This window comes from Bos indicus, chromosome 3 (genome assembly GCF_029378745.1).
Source record: "Bos indicus isolate NIAB-ARS_2022 breed Sahiwal x Tharparkar chromosome 3, NIAB-ARS_B.indTharparkar_mat_pri_1.0, whole genome shotgun sequence".
NCBI classification, from domain to species: domain Eukaryota; kingdom Metazoa; phylum Chordata; class Mammalia; order Artiodactyla; family Bovidae; genus Bos; species Bos indicus.
Genome location: NC_091762.1, coordinates 110,645,375 through 110,662,724, shown reverse-complemented (window position 1 = coordinate 110,662,724; position 17,350 = coordinate 110,645,375). Strand labels below are relative to the sequence as shown.

Below are 17,350 nucleotides of genomic sequence, written 5' to 3'. Positions count from 1 at the left end.
TTATGCTATGATTCCAACACACATATGTCTCATTCTGAAGTTGGTACTCTTTCTTTCTATATTGCATTGACTTTCTTTCAAACTTAAAATAGTTTCTCAAGTTTTATGTCCCTGTTTCCTTATCTGTCAGATAGGGCTATCTGTCACACCTATTGAATATTGCAGTATTATTATCTATATTTTGTTTGAAAAGAAAAAATATATAATTTGTTATATGCCAGACAGACCTTATAAATATGGTCATCTTTAGCACTATCATTTGTCTAAACAGTATTTTACTTTTTAAGGTGGTGGTATCATGGATACAGAAATGTCTGAAGATATAGACCACAACTTAACTCCTACCCTTGACAGCATGTCTTATGGAATGCCGAATCAAACAGGATCTGAAAATTCATTGCTGGATGAAGATGATTATTTTTTGAACTCTGGGGATCTTGCAGGAATTCCAGTCGTTGGTAGTGACAATGAGGATGAACAGGATTTTAGTTCAAAGGACAATCTTGTTTCTTCAATTCATACTGATGATAGCTTGGAAGTAGAGAGAAGAGTCACACAGCATGAATCAGACAATGAAAATGAAATGCAGATTCAAAATAAATTAAAAAAAGACTTTCCTAAACAGTTTGATCAGGTTTCTGTCTTTAAATCAATACGGAAAGATTTTAGTCTAGTAAGAGAAAACAGCAAAGAGACATTTTCTGGAAAGGAGAAAAATAGAGACCTAACTTATCATGAACGTGAAAAACGGTTGGATAAACCCCATAAAGAGTTGGATTCAAGGTTGAAAAGCAGTTTTTTTGATAAAGCAGGTAATAATTGTTGGAATAGAGCCATAAAACACAGTAAATAACAACATACTGATAATAATACAGCTTTTATTACTTCTGATACTAAGCAAAGTGTGAACAGTTAAATTCATTGTAAGCTTGTCATTTTTCTTTTATCCTTGTTCTTTGCAGAGTGACTGAATTTCTCCCAGTAACTATTGGTAATGGTATAAATGGTTGAAAAATAGCTCTAAACCTCATTTCTCCCTCCCCTGGTTGCAATATTTTGATGAGAAGGCAAGATACTCGAATCACCTGTTCATTTTCTTTGGTTGAACATTGGAACCTGAAGTTGGATTTAACTTCTTTGTGCTGTAAGCACTAATTCAAACTGCTGTCCCACCAATTAGTCCAATTTAGGGAGGGTTTTCCTTTTTGATATCATTTCTATTTTATGTTTTAAAAGTTTCTTGAGACTCCTCTTGAGCCTCTTTGCCCAGCATACCCTATACTTTAGCTTCAGTTCCATTCTTGAATATACATTTTCTTATTTCTATGCCTTTCTTTTCTCTTGCTGTTCCATTTGCCTGCATGTCATTTTCTCTCTTGTATATGTGCCTGTAAAAGTGCTTCTTATCTGACAATACCTAACTCATAAACCTCTTCTACCCTGTGGTCATCCCTAACCTCTCTGCATCAAGAATGTTTATTTCCTCATCTATATTTCCATAGCATTTTGTTTATGCCTCATTTATTTATAGTAATTATCACATAGTATCATAGCTGTTTGTTTTGCCTTTACTTGTTAGTGTGAGAGTTTATTGAGGGCTGGACTGTATCTTACTCATTTTTGTGTTCTTGGGGCCTAACCTGGTGTAGTGAAAATAGTAAAATTTCAATAAATATTCAATAGGTGTGAAAGAAAGCAAGGTTGAATATTCTAGTCCTTGTATTACTATTTCTTCTGACAGTGCTAGGAAAACTGTGATAGAACAAATCAGTATCATTATAAAGAACAATTAGTTTAAGTATCTATTATGTACAAGGGTATACTGTGTTTTTCAGTATATATTATTTAATGCATTTTCAGTATGCCTAGAAGGGATAAATTATATGGGTACTTATCTTCAGGGAACATAATATCTAATAGCAGAAGGGACAAGTCAAGTAGTTGAAGTGTTAATGACCAGTTGAATAGCATAAAATTTAATTTATAATTGAAGACACTGGTAGAAGAGTTTTTAATAAAGCAGTACAATAATATTTCTTTGAAATAACTGAAACTGTGTTTTAGGTATTCTTAGAAGAGAAATGATTTTTAACTTAGTGGGCAAGGGAAGGTTTTCTAGAGGAGAGGTGATTTTTGAACTGAGCTGAATCTGGAAGACTGTGTAAAGATTAGGATAGTGGGGACTTGGAATGATATAAGCAGAGATGGGGAAGAACAAACTTAAGTAATTTTTAGAACATAGTGAATAAAGTAACCACTTTATTTAGGTTTGAGCAAGGAGATAGCTAAAAGTTAGGTGGGGCCAGATTGTTTATTTTGAGTGAAACTACCTGTGGGTATTTTTTTGTACCCTTTTCACTCTAAGGAGCATCTTTGTTGGAAAGAGAGGTGATTATCAAGTAATAGCTTTTTAGGTCACTCTTTGTAAGATTTGTTATTCATATACATATGTTTGTTTTGTTTTGTTTTTTTCTTTCAATAGCTAATCAAGTTGAAGAAACATTACATACCCATTTACCACAAACCCCAGAAACAAACTTTAGGGTAAGTTTTCAGTGTGTATGTAGATTGCTGTAACTGTGGCAAGTGTCAAAGTTTTCTTTATGTGATTTTCTAAACTGTAACTATATGTATTAGGTAGAGCGCTGGTTTTTTAAAATTCCTTTATTATTCGGATAAGGACATCTTTGGAGATGTGCTAAGAAGTCTTTGGTCTTAGATTCTTTATTTGTGTTTGATATTTGGACATATATCACATTTACTTATAAGCATAGGGACTCTAATGAACATCCATAGAGTTCTTCATTTCCAGTGAGCTTTTCTTTGGGTGTTAAACCTGAAGAGGAATAATTTAAAAATCTGAATATTTATTAATCCTTTATATTGTGTTTTAGGATTCCAGCTATCCATTTGCCAATAAAGAATCCATTGGTTCGGAACTGGGAAATTCCTTTGCATCAAATATTAGAATTAAAGAAGAACCTTTGGATGATGAGTATGACAAAGCAATGGCACCACAGCAGGGACTACTAGACAGAATTAAAGATGAACCTGACAATGCTCAAGTAAACATTTCACCTTTTTTCCCCCTTCTTTTTTGTTCCACACATGCATTATTCATTCAAGAAAGGAAGTTCTTGATAAAGAAGTGTTTTGTGGATGGGGTGAGAGGAGACTCTTAATGAAGATTGAGGAAATTGAATTATCTTAAGAATAATACTAAGGAATCAACCAGAGTTACAGGAAACTTTTTCCAAGTAGTAATTAAGGCTTCTAATTCACTTTGTCCCTTAATAACGTTGTTCTGTGATTTTTAACAATTTTAGTGAAGGATTAGGGAAAGTGAGTCTTCAAGGATTTGAGATTTATAATAGCAGACATGGCTGAAGTTTATGGAGGTTTATGAGTTTATGGTGTGATTGTTTATATAAGGTAGTAATAAGCCTTTTACAGTTATTGCTAATGAAGTATGTAAAGATTTAAGTGTTTCTCAGGAAGGATTAATGGACAGGTTATCTTTGGAAGAGTTAATTGATTGAGGAACCAGTTCTTTAGATCAGTGGGTTGAAGATAAAGGAGGCTTTGATGGGTCGTATAGGATTCCAGTTTTGAGGTGTGTGAGTAAAAAGGGTAGGGATAGAGCTCTGTTATTTCAAGGTTGTTCTAGAGATGAAAGTTGGAGAGATCCTGTAACTGTGAATCCTGAAGTCAGTGAAGTTATCCATGCAGTTAATGACATAGCAGTGGTTGGAACAGAATAAAGATGGTGTAATCATTTAAGAATGTAGAAAAGGACCAAGGGATGAATATGCAATAGCAGCAATTATTTGAGAGTGTTCTGTATTTTATACAGATGAGAAGTAAAGATAGCATGAATTAGCTATTTTTTTGAAATGACATTTGATCTGGAGAAAGCTTACCTTTTCCTGTCTTTGTTTTATATTAGGGTGGTTGAGAATGTGAGACTGTGTGGAAGACATTTTTTTCACTCTGATGTCTCTAAGCAGGGTTTCTCAGCACTGTTGACAGTTTGACCCAGATAGGTCTTTGTAGTGAGGGGCAATACATCCTAGGCATTATAGGATATTTCGTAGCATCCTTGACCTCTACCTACTAGTTGCCAGTAGCACCATGTCCTCAGACATTGCCAAATGTCCCGTGGGGGACAAAATCTTCTGGTATTGAGAACCACTGTTTTAGAGTAGGAAAAGGCAAGAGTTATAAGTGATTTATGTGAGTCAGACTGATGCCTCAATTAAACAGGAATTCCATGGTGCCCAGTGGAAGGTAGCTGTATAGGGTAGTGATGATAAAGCTGTAGAGTTGGATGAGTATGAGTGTGGTAGCTACAAAGAAGGTGGTAGAAGTTAGATTGAAAGAACAGTAATAGAAGCAGGCAAAATAGAGATACCTGAATTAGAGATAAAGAAATGTCCTGACACCTAGGGGAGATCCGTATGGCAGTGTATATTTCAGAAGACTACAGTTATGTCTGTACAGAGCAGATCTCCATCCTTTACGTGCCCCAATGTGGACATGAGAAATCCGTAAGGAATCGCAGTGCTGTCAGGGTACCAAAGACATCAGTTTCTCCCTGTACATGACCCAGTGACACTCCTTGAGATGAAAGACAGTTATAGGAAAGACTACATACATTAGGGGAAGGGGGCATCAGGAAGGGTTATTTGTATTACTGTTTTGAAAACAATCAGATATTCCAGTAACTGGAGAACAGCAATAGGATGGAACTGTCAGGACCCAGAAATACCTACATTTTTATCAACTATTCAAAGTGTAATAATGTGTTATAAAATACCAAATAGGAAGTTTCGCCATGATTTTGGGGAAGAACTTCCGTAAGAGCTCACCACTTGATTGACTGGACTCGAGAACCAAGCAGGAATGTAAGTCCAAGGCATAAGGTCTAGAAGCATTCTTTATGCTGACCCCAAAATAAGGAAGTTCCAACGCGTGAGTGGGTAAAGCTAGGTTTTCTCTGAGAAGTCTGTTTTCAGCTACACCAATCCTGTGGGACCAGACCTTCATCATTCTTCTAGAAATTCCTCAGGGGACCTCACGTTAAACTATGGGTACCGGATTCTTTATTTCCCTTTCCCTTCCTTACCCTTCTCTCCCTTTCTTTCCTACTTCCTCTCCCCGCTCCTGTTTCCTCTCCCCTTCTCTTGCTTCCTTCTTCATTGTTCTGTCCTTTTAGATATTTCTCCTCAGTGATCATTGGAAATCTATTCATTTTTCAGTACTACCTAATGCTTTATCACTCTTCATTTCCAAAAATAGGTTGGAAGGAGGAGTTCCAGTGAATTATTCTGAAACAGTACTATTAACCTAATGCTCATAAAATACTGATAGATTTAACAGCTGTGGTCAGTCTTTACTTTTGACCATCAGTTACTTGTAATAACTTTTCTCTTGACTTAATAAGATCATAGCTTTAGCTTCTGGCACCTTATAAAAACCTCCCTTGGCTTTTCTCTTTGCTTAACTTGTAGCTTTGTTTCAACTTGCTTCCTTATTCTCCACTTTACACAATTCATTTTGGTCTTAGTTTTTTTACTTTCCCATATAACTCACTAAGATATGGAAATATGTTTATATATGTTTATCCACTTCTTCCCAATTGCTCTTGATTATTCTTCAGTTAAAGTTTTCTGGGTTTTCCAGTTATCGTACTCCTTCCTCTGTTACTGGCATAGCATCGTTTGTCCTCCTGGTTACATTTCTTCATTCAAATCCTATTGCATGTTACTATATTTTCTATATAATATTTACAGTTACAGATACTTTTATATGTACTACATTGTTTCATCCTCCAGAATAAAAAGGCCAGAGTAGATGATATTAAGTCCATTTATAGATAAGAGAACTGAGGTTTGTAGAGGTTAATAAGTTATTCAAGGCCATATGGCCAGGAAGGAGCCAATCAGAGGCCTTCATCAAGGCCTTATTATTAGTCTACCAAACTTTGTTCTATAAATAAAAGTTGTTTCTCATTTTTTCTTTTCCCCTTTTCTATAGATTCTAAAACCTGGGAATTCAGTAAATATTACTTTTAAATAATGATTTTTTTTTCTTTTTGCTCATAATAAAAGGAGAGCTAATCTATAATCTCATTGAAATAAATGGATTAGAATGGGAAAGCAAATCAGTTAATTGTGACAATAGTGAGTCATATAGTTGTGGAAAGTAGGATCCAATAATTAAATGTTGGAGCTTGTTTTTTAGCTATGTCAAGTTAACTTGGTTATAGAATCTGGGTTTTTCATTTCTGAAACACTGTCTTGTAATACTGATATATACTTTATGGTAAACAAAGGGAAAGTAAAGATACTGGTAAAGGATTTTTTTGGTTTTGACATCTGTTTTTCTGCTTCTGAGAGCTTTTGGATCATAAGATTTTCACTTCTCAAGTTATTAGTCATTGATTTTTTATTAAATATTTGTGAAATTAGTCATTGTTGGGAGGATGCTAACATAAACATGGTTCTGCCTTGAAAGCATTGTGGGGTGTACAAGCAGAGTACTTAAGATATATGTGTATTTTACTATGTTACATAAGTAATACGTACTTGAGGCTTAAGGAATATAGCAGAAGTTTTAAATAACTGTCATAGACTGAGAAAGAGAGCTGATTGGAGACCATTAAAGTATACCCATGAATATTAATTTTTTTTTTGAATTTTCTGAAATTAGAAAAGATTTTTACTTGTAATATGCCTTAATATACTATATAATGTAGGAATGTTAGAATGAGTCAGTATTAGAAAATCTCTTAATGTATAACTTCATCAACAGGTCAAATAAGACTAGATACATAGATAGATGCCAAAAAAATTTCAATGTAATTCACTATACATTTCTTAAAATAGATACTCTCTTGATCAGGTAAGGAAATACCTACTTTTGATCAATAACAGTCATTGAATTTAAAAGTAAAATGATGGAAACCTTCTGTTAATAATTAGTAAATGAACACATATTACAGATGTCAGTATTAATTATTATTTAACTCTTGTTGGATTTTCGACCCAACACATGTTAAAGAAATTAGAAGAAATAATGGAAAAGGGGAGACAAAATTATCATTTGCTGGTAAGGATCTTTATTAGAAAGTTAATAAATTTCATGAAAGTTTAGTTGAGTGGCTGGTTGAATTTTAATTATGTAAAACAGAGCAGTATTTCTATAAATCAGTTTCCCACCTAGATAATACAGTGAAAAGATACACTATTTCCTACAGCAAAGCAACTAAAAAGTGCTGTATCATATAAAACAACTTGAATGAATGGATAGACTTTCTTAAAAAAAGTAAGATATTAGTTATTCCTAAAGTAAAATATAGTTCTGATACAATTCTGATGAAATATCAATGGTTTCTTATGTTTTGAAGAAGAATAAATAGGCATGCACACACATTATATGTATATTCTAGTAATTAAAGATATGGCAAACTATTAAATGATTAAGCATCTCACAGTTATTTTCATTAGAATAGTGTGAAATCGTAAGAGTAGTAGCCTGATAATGATGCAGAATAGATTGCCATAAAAGAGGTATTTTTAGAGGAATTTGATATATTAATTGTGAGTGAAAGGAATTCACCAGCTATTCAGAGAAAGAGAAAGAAAAATGCTCATTATATATCAAAATAAATAAATTCTGGATGGATTAAAATAGGAGTTGACAAACTGTCTTACCAGCAGCAGGCTAAATCCCACCTGTCCTCTTTGTTTCTGTTTTGTTTTTGTTTTTCTGTATACTATTTTTGTAAATAAAGTTTTATTGGTTGTTGCCACAGTTGTTCATTTATATATTATCTATGGATGCTTTTGGTCTACCAGGGCAGAGTTGAGTAGTTGTGATAGCATGGCTTGAAAAGTCAGAAATACTTCGTATCTGGCCTTTTGCAGATAAAGTTTGCTGACCTCTGGATTAAAGGACTCTATAAACAATGAGAGCATTTTCTTAGCATTTTATCATGGAAGTAGAACTTTGTAAGAAACAGAAGTGAAGAGAAGTCGCTCAGTGGTGTCCAACTCTTTGCGACCCCATGGACTGTAGCCTACTGGGCTCCTTTGTCCATGGGATTTTCCAGGCAAGAATACTGGAGTGGGTTGCCATTTCCTTCTCCAGGGGAACTTCCTGACCCAGGGATCGAACCCGGGTCTCCCGCATTGTAGACAGACGCTTTACTGTCTGAGCCACAAGGGAAGCCCTTTGTAAGAAATAGAAGGAATCGCTAAAACTAAAACCATTGATTTTTGGCATAAACATGGGAACTTCAGTATGTAAAATTTTAACTGAAAGAACTTATTGAGGAAATACTGATAACAGATGCTATAGGAGGTTAATATTATTACCTTATAGTGCTTTTTTGTGAATGGATATTGAAAAAATCGGAAATTATAGCAAGAGTGGGAAAAGACTAAGTGGCTTTTTTCACAAATTGCTAGAATAAATGTAGTTAAATTTTTAAAAAGCAATCTGTCATTGTGCACCAAGAACCTTTACTATATACTTATCTACCTAGTAATTCCACTTTTAAGGTTCTTTCCTTAGGCGATAATCCTAAATATGAATGTATGAGCATTCACAAAGATGTACATCATGGCATTAATGATTAAAGCAAATGTGTGGAAACAAATGGACCAGCACTGGGTTGTGGTTTTGTAATTTCAGTGCCATACAGGGCTATCACCAAATTGGAGACTAAGGCCAAGGGAAGAATTAGTAATGGTATCCTGTCTTTACTTATTTAAAGTTTTGAAATATTATCATGGAGTTTTGCATTTAAAAAAAATATGACTGAGAATTGGTGCCTAAATTTATACCTGAGGCAAGGGCCTTAACTCACCCCAGTCTCATCCTTGTGTAATCTGTTATGTCTATTAAATAATATATATCAGTATTTCTCGAATTTGAGTAATGTACAGACACCTGTTGCCACAAAAAAGGGAGTATGTTGGAGTTGCCTGAGAATTCCAAGAACATGACATCTTTTGGGGTTTTGCAAGTTTCAGTGTGGTAAACAGTGAATTAAAAAATAAAAAGTTAATCTATTACTTAGAGGTTTCACAATGCAATAATATAATTGTAAAAGTTAAAAACAGTATTATAAACTTGTAGTATAACTCAGTTATATGTGATTATTCATGACTGAAAATAAGCTTAATTCAAATTATAAAAAATTACTCAAAAACTCAAATTTTTTTTAGAATTTTCATACTGCTTAGAGTACCTTTATATAGATCTCATGGATTCTTGGAATCCTCCTTTAGAAACACTGATACTTAGCCACTAGAAGTTATTTTGGAGTAAAGTGTGGTAATATGCAAATATTCAGTTGATTCAAGTGACCAAAAAAATCACTTTATAAAAATGATATATTCAATATAACTACAGCTGTGTTAAGAAACACATATCGGAGGGGAAAAGACTGGAAAGAAATATACCAAAAGAATAACAGTGGTTGGTTGTTTGGGTGTAATGGAAATATTCTAAGAATTTTTTTCTGATTTCTATTTGTCTAAATTTTGTATAGTAAGTGTGTATTACTTTTATAAATATAAATACTTAAAATACTGTAGTAAACTAAGAATTAAACAATAGCTTGTGAATAGGCTAATTAGATAGCTACTTTGATTTTTTACCTCTTAAACTCTCAGCATGTATCAACCTGTTATACCCTCATTGTAATTATAGTTTGCTTGCTATTATTTCTTACTAATGTAGTAAACATTTTCCACCCCTGTATAGACTTAGTAAAATGTCTTGAATGTTTCAATTTCTTTAGACACATTGAATTCATTTTTTATTTACGTATTTATTTATTTTTCTTTTTTAAAAAGGAGTATAGTCATGGCCAACAGCAAAAAACTCAAGAGGGGGAACTGAAAATTAGCGCTGTGTTTTCAGTCAGTGGCAGTCCTCTTGGTAAGAAACAGAACTGAATGAATGAATCATGTTTGTTTATTCTGACCAGTGTGAGTGAGAGGAAGTACCTACTTGTATTAGTAAACTAGGCAGTTCTCTCTGCCTGTTTAGAATGGCTTTAATTGTGCTTTGCATAATTAGTGTTGGATTTCAAAACTGGTTCTAGAAGAGAAAGAAAGGATGCCTACTTAAAATTCATGGTAAAAAGTAAAACTTTTTTTCAATTTTTTTTTAAAGCTCCACAGTTGACTACTGGCTTTCAGCCTTCACTGGCGTCATCTGGCATGAATAAAATGCTTCCTTCAGTTCCAGCCACAGCTGTTCGAGTTTCCTGTTCTGGTTGTAAAAAAATCCTCCAGAAGGGGCAAACTGCTTATCAGAGGAAAGGGTCTACGCAGCTGTTCTGCTCTACATTGTGCCTCACTGGATATACAGTTCCACCTGCCCGCCCACCGCCTCCTCCCACTAAGAAAACTTGCTCAAGTTGCTCAAAGTATAGCAGAATTCTAAATTATCTTCTGTTTCCTTTCTTTCAAGATGCTTTGTTCTTATTTGTGCATTGTTTAATTTCTACCTTTCTGTGTTTTTTGAGAAATATCACACATTGTTTACTACAAACTTGTTGCTGCTGCTTTCCGTCTTTTAGGATGAGAGGTGCTCAGCTTTCTTTTAACTTTAATTAATGTGCATTTTATATAATAAGAGATACTTTTGAAACATATTTTAGCATCCCTGTTAGTTGAGATGCTTTATAAAACAAAAACTGCATAACTTAGAGTAATATGTGACCGAAGTATTTTATAACTGTAGGCAATAGACACTTAAGTCCAACAAATATTTAATGCTTGTGTGTATTTCTTGTTTACATAGTTGGAATTCATTTAATACTTTTCATATTAACTTTAATTAGATTCAAGTATATTTATTTTTACCTTCTCAGTATTTCTGAAGTATCTCAGAGGTTATAGTTCAGTGTTTAACAACAAAAAATTATGACAGGATCATTTGAGGAATATGAACTAATTTTGCAGGGTGGTCATTAGACACTGTTTAAATAAGTCAGAAAAAGATGAATAATGCTTTTGTTCTGAAACAATTTGGCTTCTGTTATTAAGCTACTCAAACTATGATTTATTTGTATCAATACTTAGATCAATACAAGGATGTTGCCCTTTTCTGACTAGAAAGGGAAAAAGATGCTCCCTCTTCTAGTTCAGTTGGAAAAGGCATACAGAAAGAAACTTCTAAAAGAAATTTGAGTATGGTTAGATGTTCCAGAAGTTATATTTGCATTCCTTTAAGTTTCAAGTTAAATTTAGTAAAAGTAGACTTTATTTATACTGTTTGAATTATGAAATATGCTTTAAAAAATGATTACTTACAGACCACATATCTAATTATTGTATTTTAGTAAATTTATCATCTTTCTAAGGCTAATCAACCTGAGAATTAGACTTTTTATAAGGCTTTTTTCAGTTTCCTATTTTGCCATGAAATAATTTCATGTAATAACTTCCTTTTATGTTTCTTTATTTAATTCTTGAGCAGTCAGCACTTTCTAAAATTTCAGCGATTTCTCCTTTCATAATAATAGTCATAGATATTTATTGCAATGATTTATCAATGAATTTCAAAATGACCATAGGAAATTCATAGAAGTTAAAATGTGTGCCCTCTTTTTGTGTTTTTTAATTCTTATCCATACATGTTGCTCTTCTCATCTAAATTCACTGTATTTCTTTGAGCTCTGGTATTGACTTCCCATTATCTGGAGATGGTTATTTTTACCTGCATGTCATTCCTTAGTTTTGATCTTATGTAGTTTAATTATTTTTAAGATTACATTTTCTTCTTTTGTAATGTTTGGTCTTACCCATAAATTTCAACCTGTCATTCTTTGACTTTAAACTGTTCTACCTCTTCCTTCACTTACTCTGTTACCTTTTGTTAAATCCTTTGCTCTTTCCTTTACCCGTTTCTGGTCTTTTTTCAGGTACTCCTTGCCTGCTTATCACCTCAGTTTTTCTTTTTCATTTTCTGTCTTCATTTCCCCCTTTCTCTTATTACAGAGTACCTTTTTCACTCGTTTCTCAATCCTCAATCATTTTTATTAGTTTCGTTTTCCTTTGTATTCTGTTTCATTTCATTTTCTGAACTACTCTTTCATCTCCATTTCATCACTTTTCCTTTCTCTTTTTTTCTCTCTTGTTTACACAGTCATTACAACAGTGTGGAATAGTCTGGTTTTTCTGATTATAAAATTATTGATATGAATTGTGCCTTAAATATAAGGAAATTAGAGTCAAAGAAGTTAAGTGATTTACTCAGTGTCACGTTTTAACAGCTTGTTTTGGCACATTCATTTTCCCCCCTTATAGTCTATTTAGTCAAGTAGGTTTAATTTGTAATTCAGTCCCTGTAAGAAGGATTTTTACTTTAATTTGAATAGGTGGAGATAGAAAAGATTTCTTTTCCGATAAGCTTACTGCTATTTTTATGTTGTTGTTCAGTCGCTAAGTCATGTCCGACTCTGCAACCTCATAAACTGCAACCTGCCAGGCTTCCCTGTCCTTCACTATCTCCCAGAGTTTGCTCAGATTCATGTCCGTTGAGTTGAAGATGCTGTCTAACCATTTCATTTTCTGCTGCCCACTTCTCCTTTTGCCTTCAGTCTTTCCCAGCATCAGGGTCTTTTCCAGTGAGTCAGCACTTCGCATTAGGTAGCCGCATCCCATGGATGGAGGAGCCTGGTAGGCTGCAGTCCATGGGACCGCTAAGAGTTGGACATGACTGAGCGACTTCACTTTCCATTTTCATGCATTGGAGAAGGAAGTGGCAACCCACTCCAGTGTTCTTGCCTGGAGAATCCCAGGGATGGGGGAGCCTGGTGGGCTGCCATCTCTGGGGTTGCACAGAGTCGGACGTGACTGAAGTGACTTAGCAGCAGCAGACTGGTAGAAATAATAGCAGCAGCACTTGAAAGAAGCTACATCACTGTTTGGAGTAACAGTTTTATTTTTTAGTCTTTTATTAACCAAATCTCTTAGCATCTTGAATTTAACCTAAAGTCTGAATATATGTTGGCTAATCATTTAATCTTTAGATTTCATTAGTAATAAGGATGTAACAATTTATTTTAAAAAACTCAATTTCACATCCTACACTTTCTGATTTTTTTGACATTTACTTCGTGTTTTAAGTATATAGAGAAACAAACATTACTAGAGTAAGTTGAGATTTTAATCCAAAAAATAGGCAGATATGAAAAACATTTTTCACATTCTCCCACATATCCTGTCTTCATTTTTGCCTCTGTCTTTGCTTTTGTCATCAAATTCAACATTTAAAAGAGATAATTTGGATAAGGATACTTGTCTTAATTAATACCCATAGATCAGTTTTCTAGATATAATAGTACTCAGAGAAGTAACTGTTTCAGGATTGTCTGTACCATTTCTGAATTTTTGCTATCTGAAATGATGTTGCTCATTCTCATTCTGACATAAGATGTAATCTGTATCAATAAAATGTAATGCAGCTGGATGTTAAACATACTAAGAGCTGGGAGAAGTAGCTGTTTTTATGCTTCTGTTGCCTCAATCCATGCTGTTCCCCAACTCTTATCTCCTTAGCCTTCTAGAAAACACCTATTTAAGGTTCAGATAAAATATCATAATTTTCATGTCACATCTTGTCTAATATTTCAGTAGTACATTTTATGTATATAAATATATTTGTCAAAATTATTATACTATTTTAAGAATACTTGTTACAGTATTTAATATATCATTTATGTGCTTGTCTCAGTATACAAGCTCCTTGAGTGCTTGTACCATTACTTCGCCTAGGGTTGGGCTAGTCCCTGACTCAATATAACTGCTCATTAAATACCCTTATAAATGAAATATAATAAATTAAAACCTAATTAAAAATAGCTATAAAAGATGAGAAAATGCAGATAATAGAGCAGTGTTAAGCTTCTGAGTATTGAAGATGAGGTGTGGTGTTACAAATTACAGTATTGTGATGAATCCCACTGTGTTCACTGTTTTCCTGTATTGAAGCAGGGGTATTTGTAATCTTTTCTAAAAAATACTATATTAGTGTAATCTGTTGAAAATGGAAGAATGAATATAACAGTTTATTTATTATTATGTGAGTGTATACTCATGGGACAGAGACATTGTTTAAAGAATTACTGGTTTTTAAAATGGTTTGCACTTAAACTATCTCATAAACTTCTATGCAGTAAGACTGATTTGGGAGTGGGATAAAGGGTGGAAAGGTAGGGAGTCTTAATTATCACAGTTTTAACCTTCATTGTCTTTTACTAATGCTTACAGATCGAATCACTTAGATATGAAAATGTTCAATTCAATATAATCTTGATAGAATATGCACTGTGTAGTTTTAAATGTATTCTTACTTTTAAAAGATAGTGACTTCAAATTTTTCAAATGTAATGTTATTTGAAGAGTATTTTGAACATACAGGAGACCTGAATAAAGAAAATGAGAATCTCCTATAATTCTTCCTCCTAGAGATAGTAAATGATAAGTATTTATCTTAAAACATAGTATACTGATCCTCACAACAGTTCTATGAACTAAGCTATGTATTCATTTCATTTTATACAACAGAGTTTGAGGATCAAAGAGATTTATCAGTTTATTCAAGAAAACCCAGGTTTCAGGTTTAAATTTCCATGCCCTTTCCCTACACTTTTAATTGCCCTTGTTTCATTTGATATTTCTAGTTGACAAAAAGGAAAAAAATGAATTATGTTGTGGCTTATTTTATCTTTGTTGTCATTTTTAGAGACATTTTAAATCCAAAGGATGTGATCAGTGCCCAGTTTGAAAATACCACCACTAGTAAAGATTTTTGTAGTCAGTCGTGTTTGTCAACATATGAACTGAAAAGAAAACCTGTTGTTACCATAAATACAAATAGCATTTCAACTAAATGCAGCATGTGTCAGAAGAATGCTGTTGTAAGTTATCTTTTTTACTGTACTGGGGGAAAGAGTCTGGTATTTGTGCTTAAACGACAGCTTTTGATGATCTTTGCTTGTTGTTTCTAAGTTGTTACTTTATAATTTCTAGATTCGACATGAAGTTAATTACCAGAATGTGGTACATAAACTTTGCAGTGATGCCTGCTTCTCTAAATTTCGCTCTGCTAACAATCTCACCATGAACTGTTGTGAAAACTGTGGGGGTTACTGCTACAGTGGCTCTGGACAATGCCACATGCTTCAGATAGAGGGACAGTCTAAGAAGTTTTGTAGTTCAACATGTGTCACAGCATATAAGCAGGTATGTGACCATACTTCAGAAGGATCTATTTTGGTAGAAATTATTTATGAAAATGTCACAAAAATATTAAGTTCTTATTATTAGCTTAATTAATATTTTTGCATCTAAATAGTATTTGTGAAATGCTTGTATGTTAAACACTCTTGTTACGGAGCTTTATAAGTACTAGTTGTACCCCAGTGTCCATGGGGGATTGCTTCCAGGAACCCTGAGGAAACCAGAATCAGAAGGCCTGCTGCTGCTGCTGCTGCTAAGTCGCTTCAGTCGTGTCCGACTCTGTGCGACCCCAGAGACGGCAGCCCACCAGGCTCCCCCGTCCCTGGGATTCTCCAGGCAAGAATATTGGAGTGGGTTGCCATTTCCTTCTCCAATGCATGAAAGTGAAAAGTGAAAGTGAAGTCACTCAGCCGTGTCCGACTCTTAGCGACCCCATGGACTGCAGCCCACCAGTTGTATATTATCTACATACATTCTCCTGCATACTTTAAATCATCTCCAGATTACTTATAATATCTAATACATTGTAAATGCCATGTAAATAGTTGCTGGCATGCAGCAAATTCTTTTGCTTTTTTGAAACTTTCTGGAATTTTTTTCATTAAATGTTTTTGAACAGAAAATGCAGAAAAGCACGAAGAAGAAAATATAATGCATCTCCCAGAAATCCCCAGTCTCATCATTTTGGTTTATGCATTCTAATTTTTGCATCTGCTAATCCCAAACTCCCAATCCATCCCTCTCCCACCCTCCTCCTGCCTTGGCAACCATCAATTTATTTTCTATGTCCGTCCCTCATTCTGTTTCTGTTTCATAGATAGGTTCATTTGTGTCCGATTTTAAATTCCACATATAAATGATATCATATGGTATTTGTCTTTTTCTTTCTGGCTTACTTCACCTAGTATGATAACCTCTGGTTGCATCCATGTTGCTACAAATGGCATTATTTTGTTCTGTTTTATGGCTGAGTAGTACTCCATTGTGCACATGCACCACGTCTTCTTTATCCTTCATCTCTCAGTGGACATGTAGGTTGTTTCCATGTCTTGACTACTGTGAATAGTGCTGCTATGAACAGTAGGGATGCATGTATCTTTTTGAATTACAATTTTGTTTGGATGTATGGACAGGGGTGGGATTGTGGTATCATATGGTAATTCTGTTTCTACTTTTCTGAGGAACCTCCGTACAGTTTTCCACAGTGCTGCACCAATTTACATTCCCACCAGCTGTGTGGAAGTGTTCCCTTTTTTTTTTTTACACCCTCACCAGCATTTGTTATTTATAGACTTTTTAATGATGGCAGTTCTGACTGGTGTGAGGTATAGTTTTGATTTGTATTCCTCTGATAATTAGCAGTGTTGGCAGTTTTATTTATACTGCTTATATTTTGTTGATAAGTTTTGATTTAAAAATCCACTTTAAAATTGATACGAAAGATAGTAAGAAGTTTTTAAATTTTCAGTTTTATAATACTTTCCTGTTTCACTGCATCTACTGATCATTCTTTTTCATAGAATAGTAAATTTTTATATAGTTTATGAAAACTGGTGAATTTAATAATGTTGATTGAGAAATTTCTTTTAAATTGTTCTTAAAACTTTGCAGTGATCTTGAAATTTTAAACATTCTAGTGTTTCCATTTATTTCTTGGTAATGTGCAAGCATTTTTAAAGGACTTAGTTCCTAGTTAATCCTTCCTTAGAAACACTTCGTTTTCATTTTCACATGGGAAAAAAATCCAGCATCTTCATTTGCTTTATCTTTGTCCAAAAGACTGTTTTCCTGATACTGTATCAAGTTCTAAAAGTTACTTCTATTCGGTCTATTGGAAGATGGTAGTATGGTCCACCAGAGGAGAAATACTTTGAAATGCCTTAAGTTTAAGTTTATTACTTTTAATTTAGCTAATACCTATTAAACTTTTCACTTATTAGTGTGTACTTTAGAGAAAGGATGTGGATTTAGAAGTAAATGGATTTTGATTTGATTTCCAGACTTTCTATTCAAATAGAATTTTATATTGGGGAAAGCGGTTAAACTCCCTGACTGCATTTTCTTTTCTATAAATGAATGTGTAC

At 33.8% G+C, this 17,350-nt stretch overlaps 1 protein-coding gene across 8 annotated transcripts in view; it reads left to right on the top strand.

Annotated features, from left to right (window-relative positions):
- The window catches only part of ZMYM4 (zinc finger MYM-type containing 4), a 164,758-nt gene that overhangs the window by 85,147 nt on the left and 62,261 nt on the right, over positions 1-17,350 (top strand). For 5 of the 8 annotated variants that reach the window (XM_019957871.2, XM_070786858.1, XM_070786857.1 and 2 more), the window contains 7 exons: positions 288-812; positions 2,483-2,544; positions 2,895-3,065; positions 9,867-9,951; positions 10,189-10,444; positions 14,770-14,944; positions 15,057-15,269. In XM_019957871.2, the coding sequence (XP_019813430.2) occupies positions 288-812; positions 2,483-2,544; positions 2,895-3,065; positions 9,867-9,951; positions 10,189-10,444; positions 14,770-14,944; positions 15,057-15,269 (1,487 nt within the window). Of the gene's footprint in view, positions 1-287; positions 813-962; positions 1,145-2,482; positions 2,545-2,894; positions 3,066-9,866; positions 9,952-10,188; positions 10,445-14,769; positions 14,945-15,056; positions 15,270-17,350 lie in introns of those variants that run through there. The other 3 variants (XM_070786859.1, XM_070786860.1, XM_019957873.2) reach the window with 2 other exon arrangements.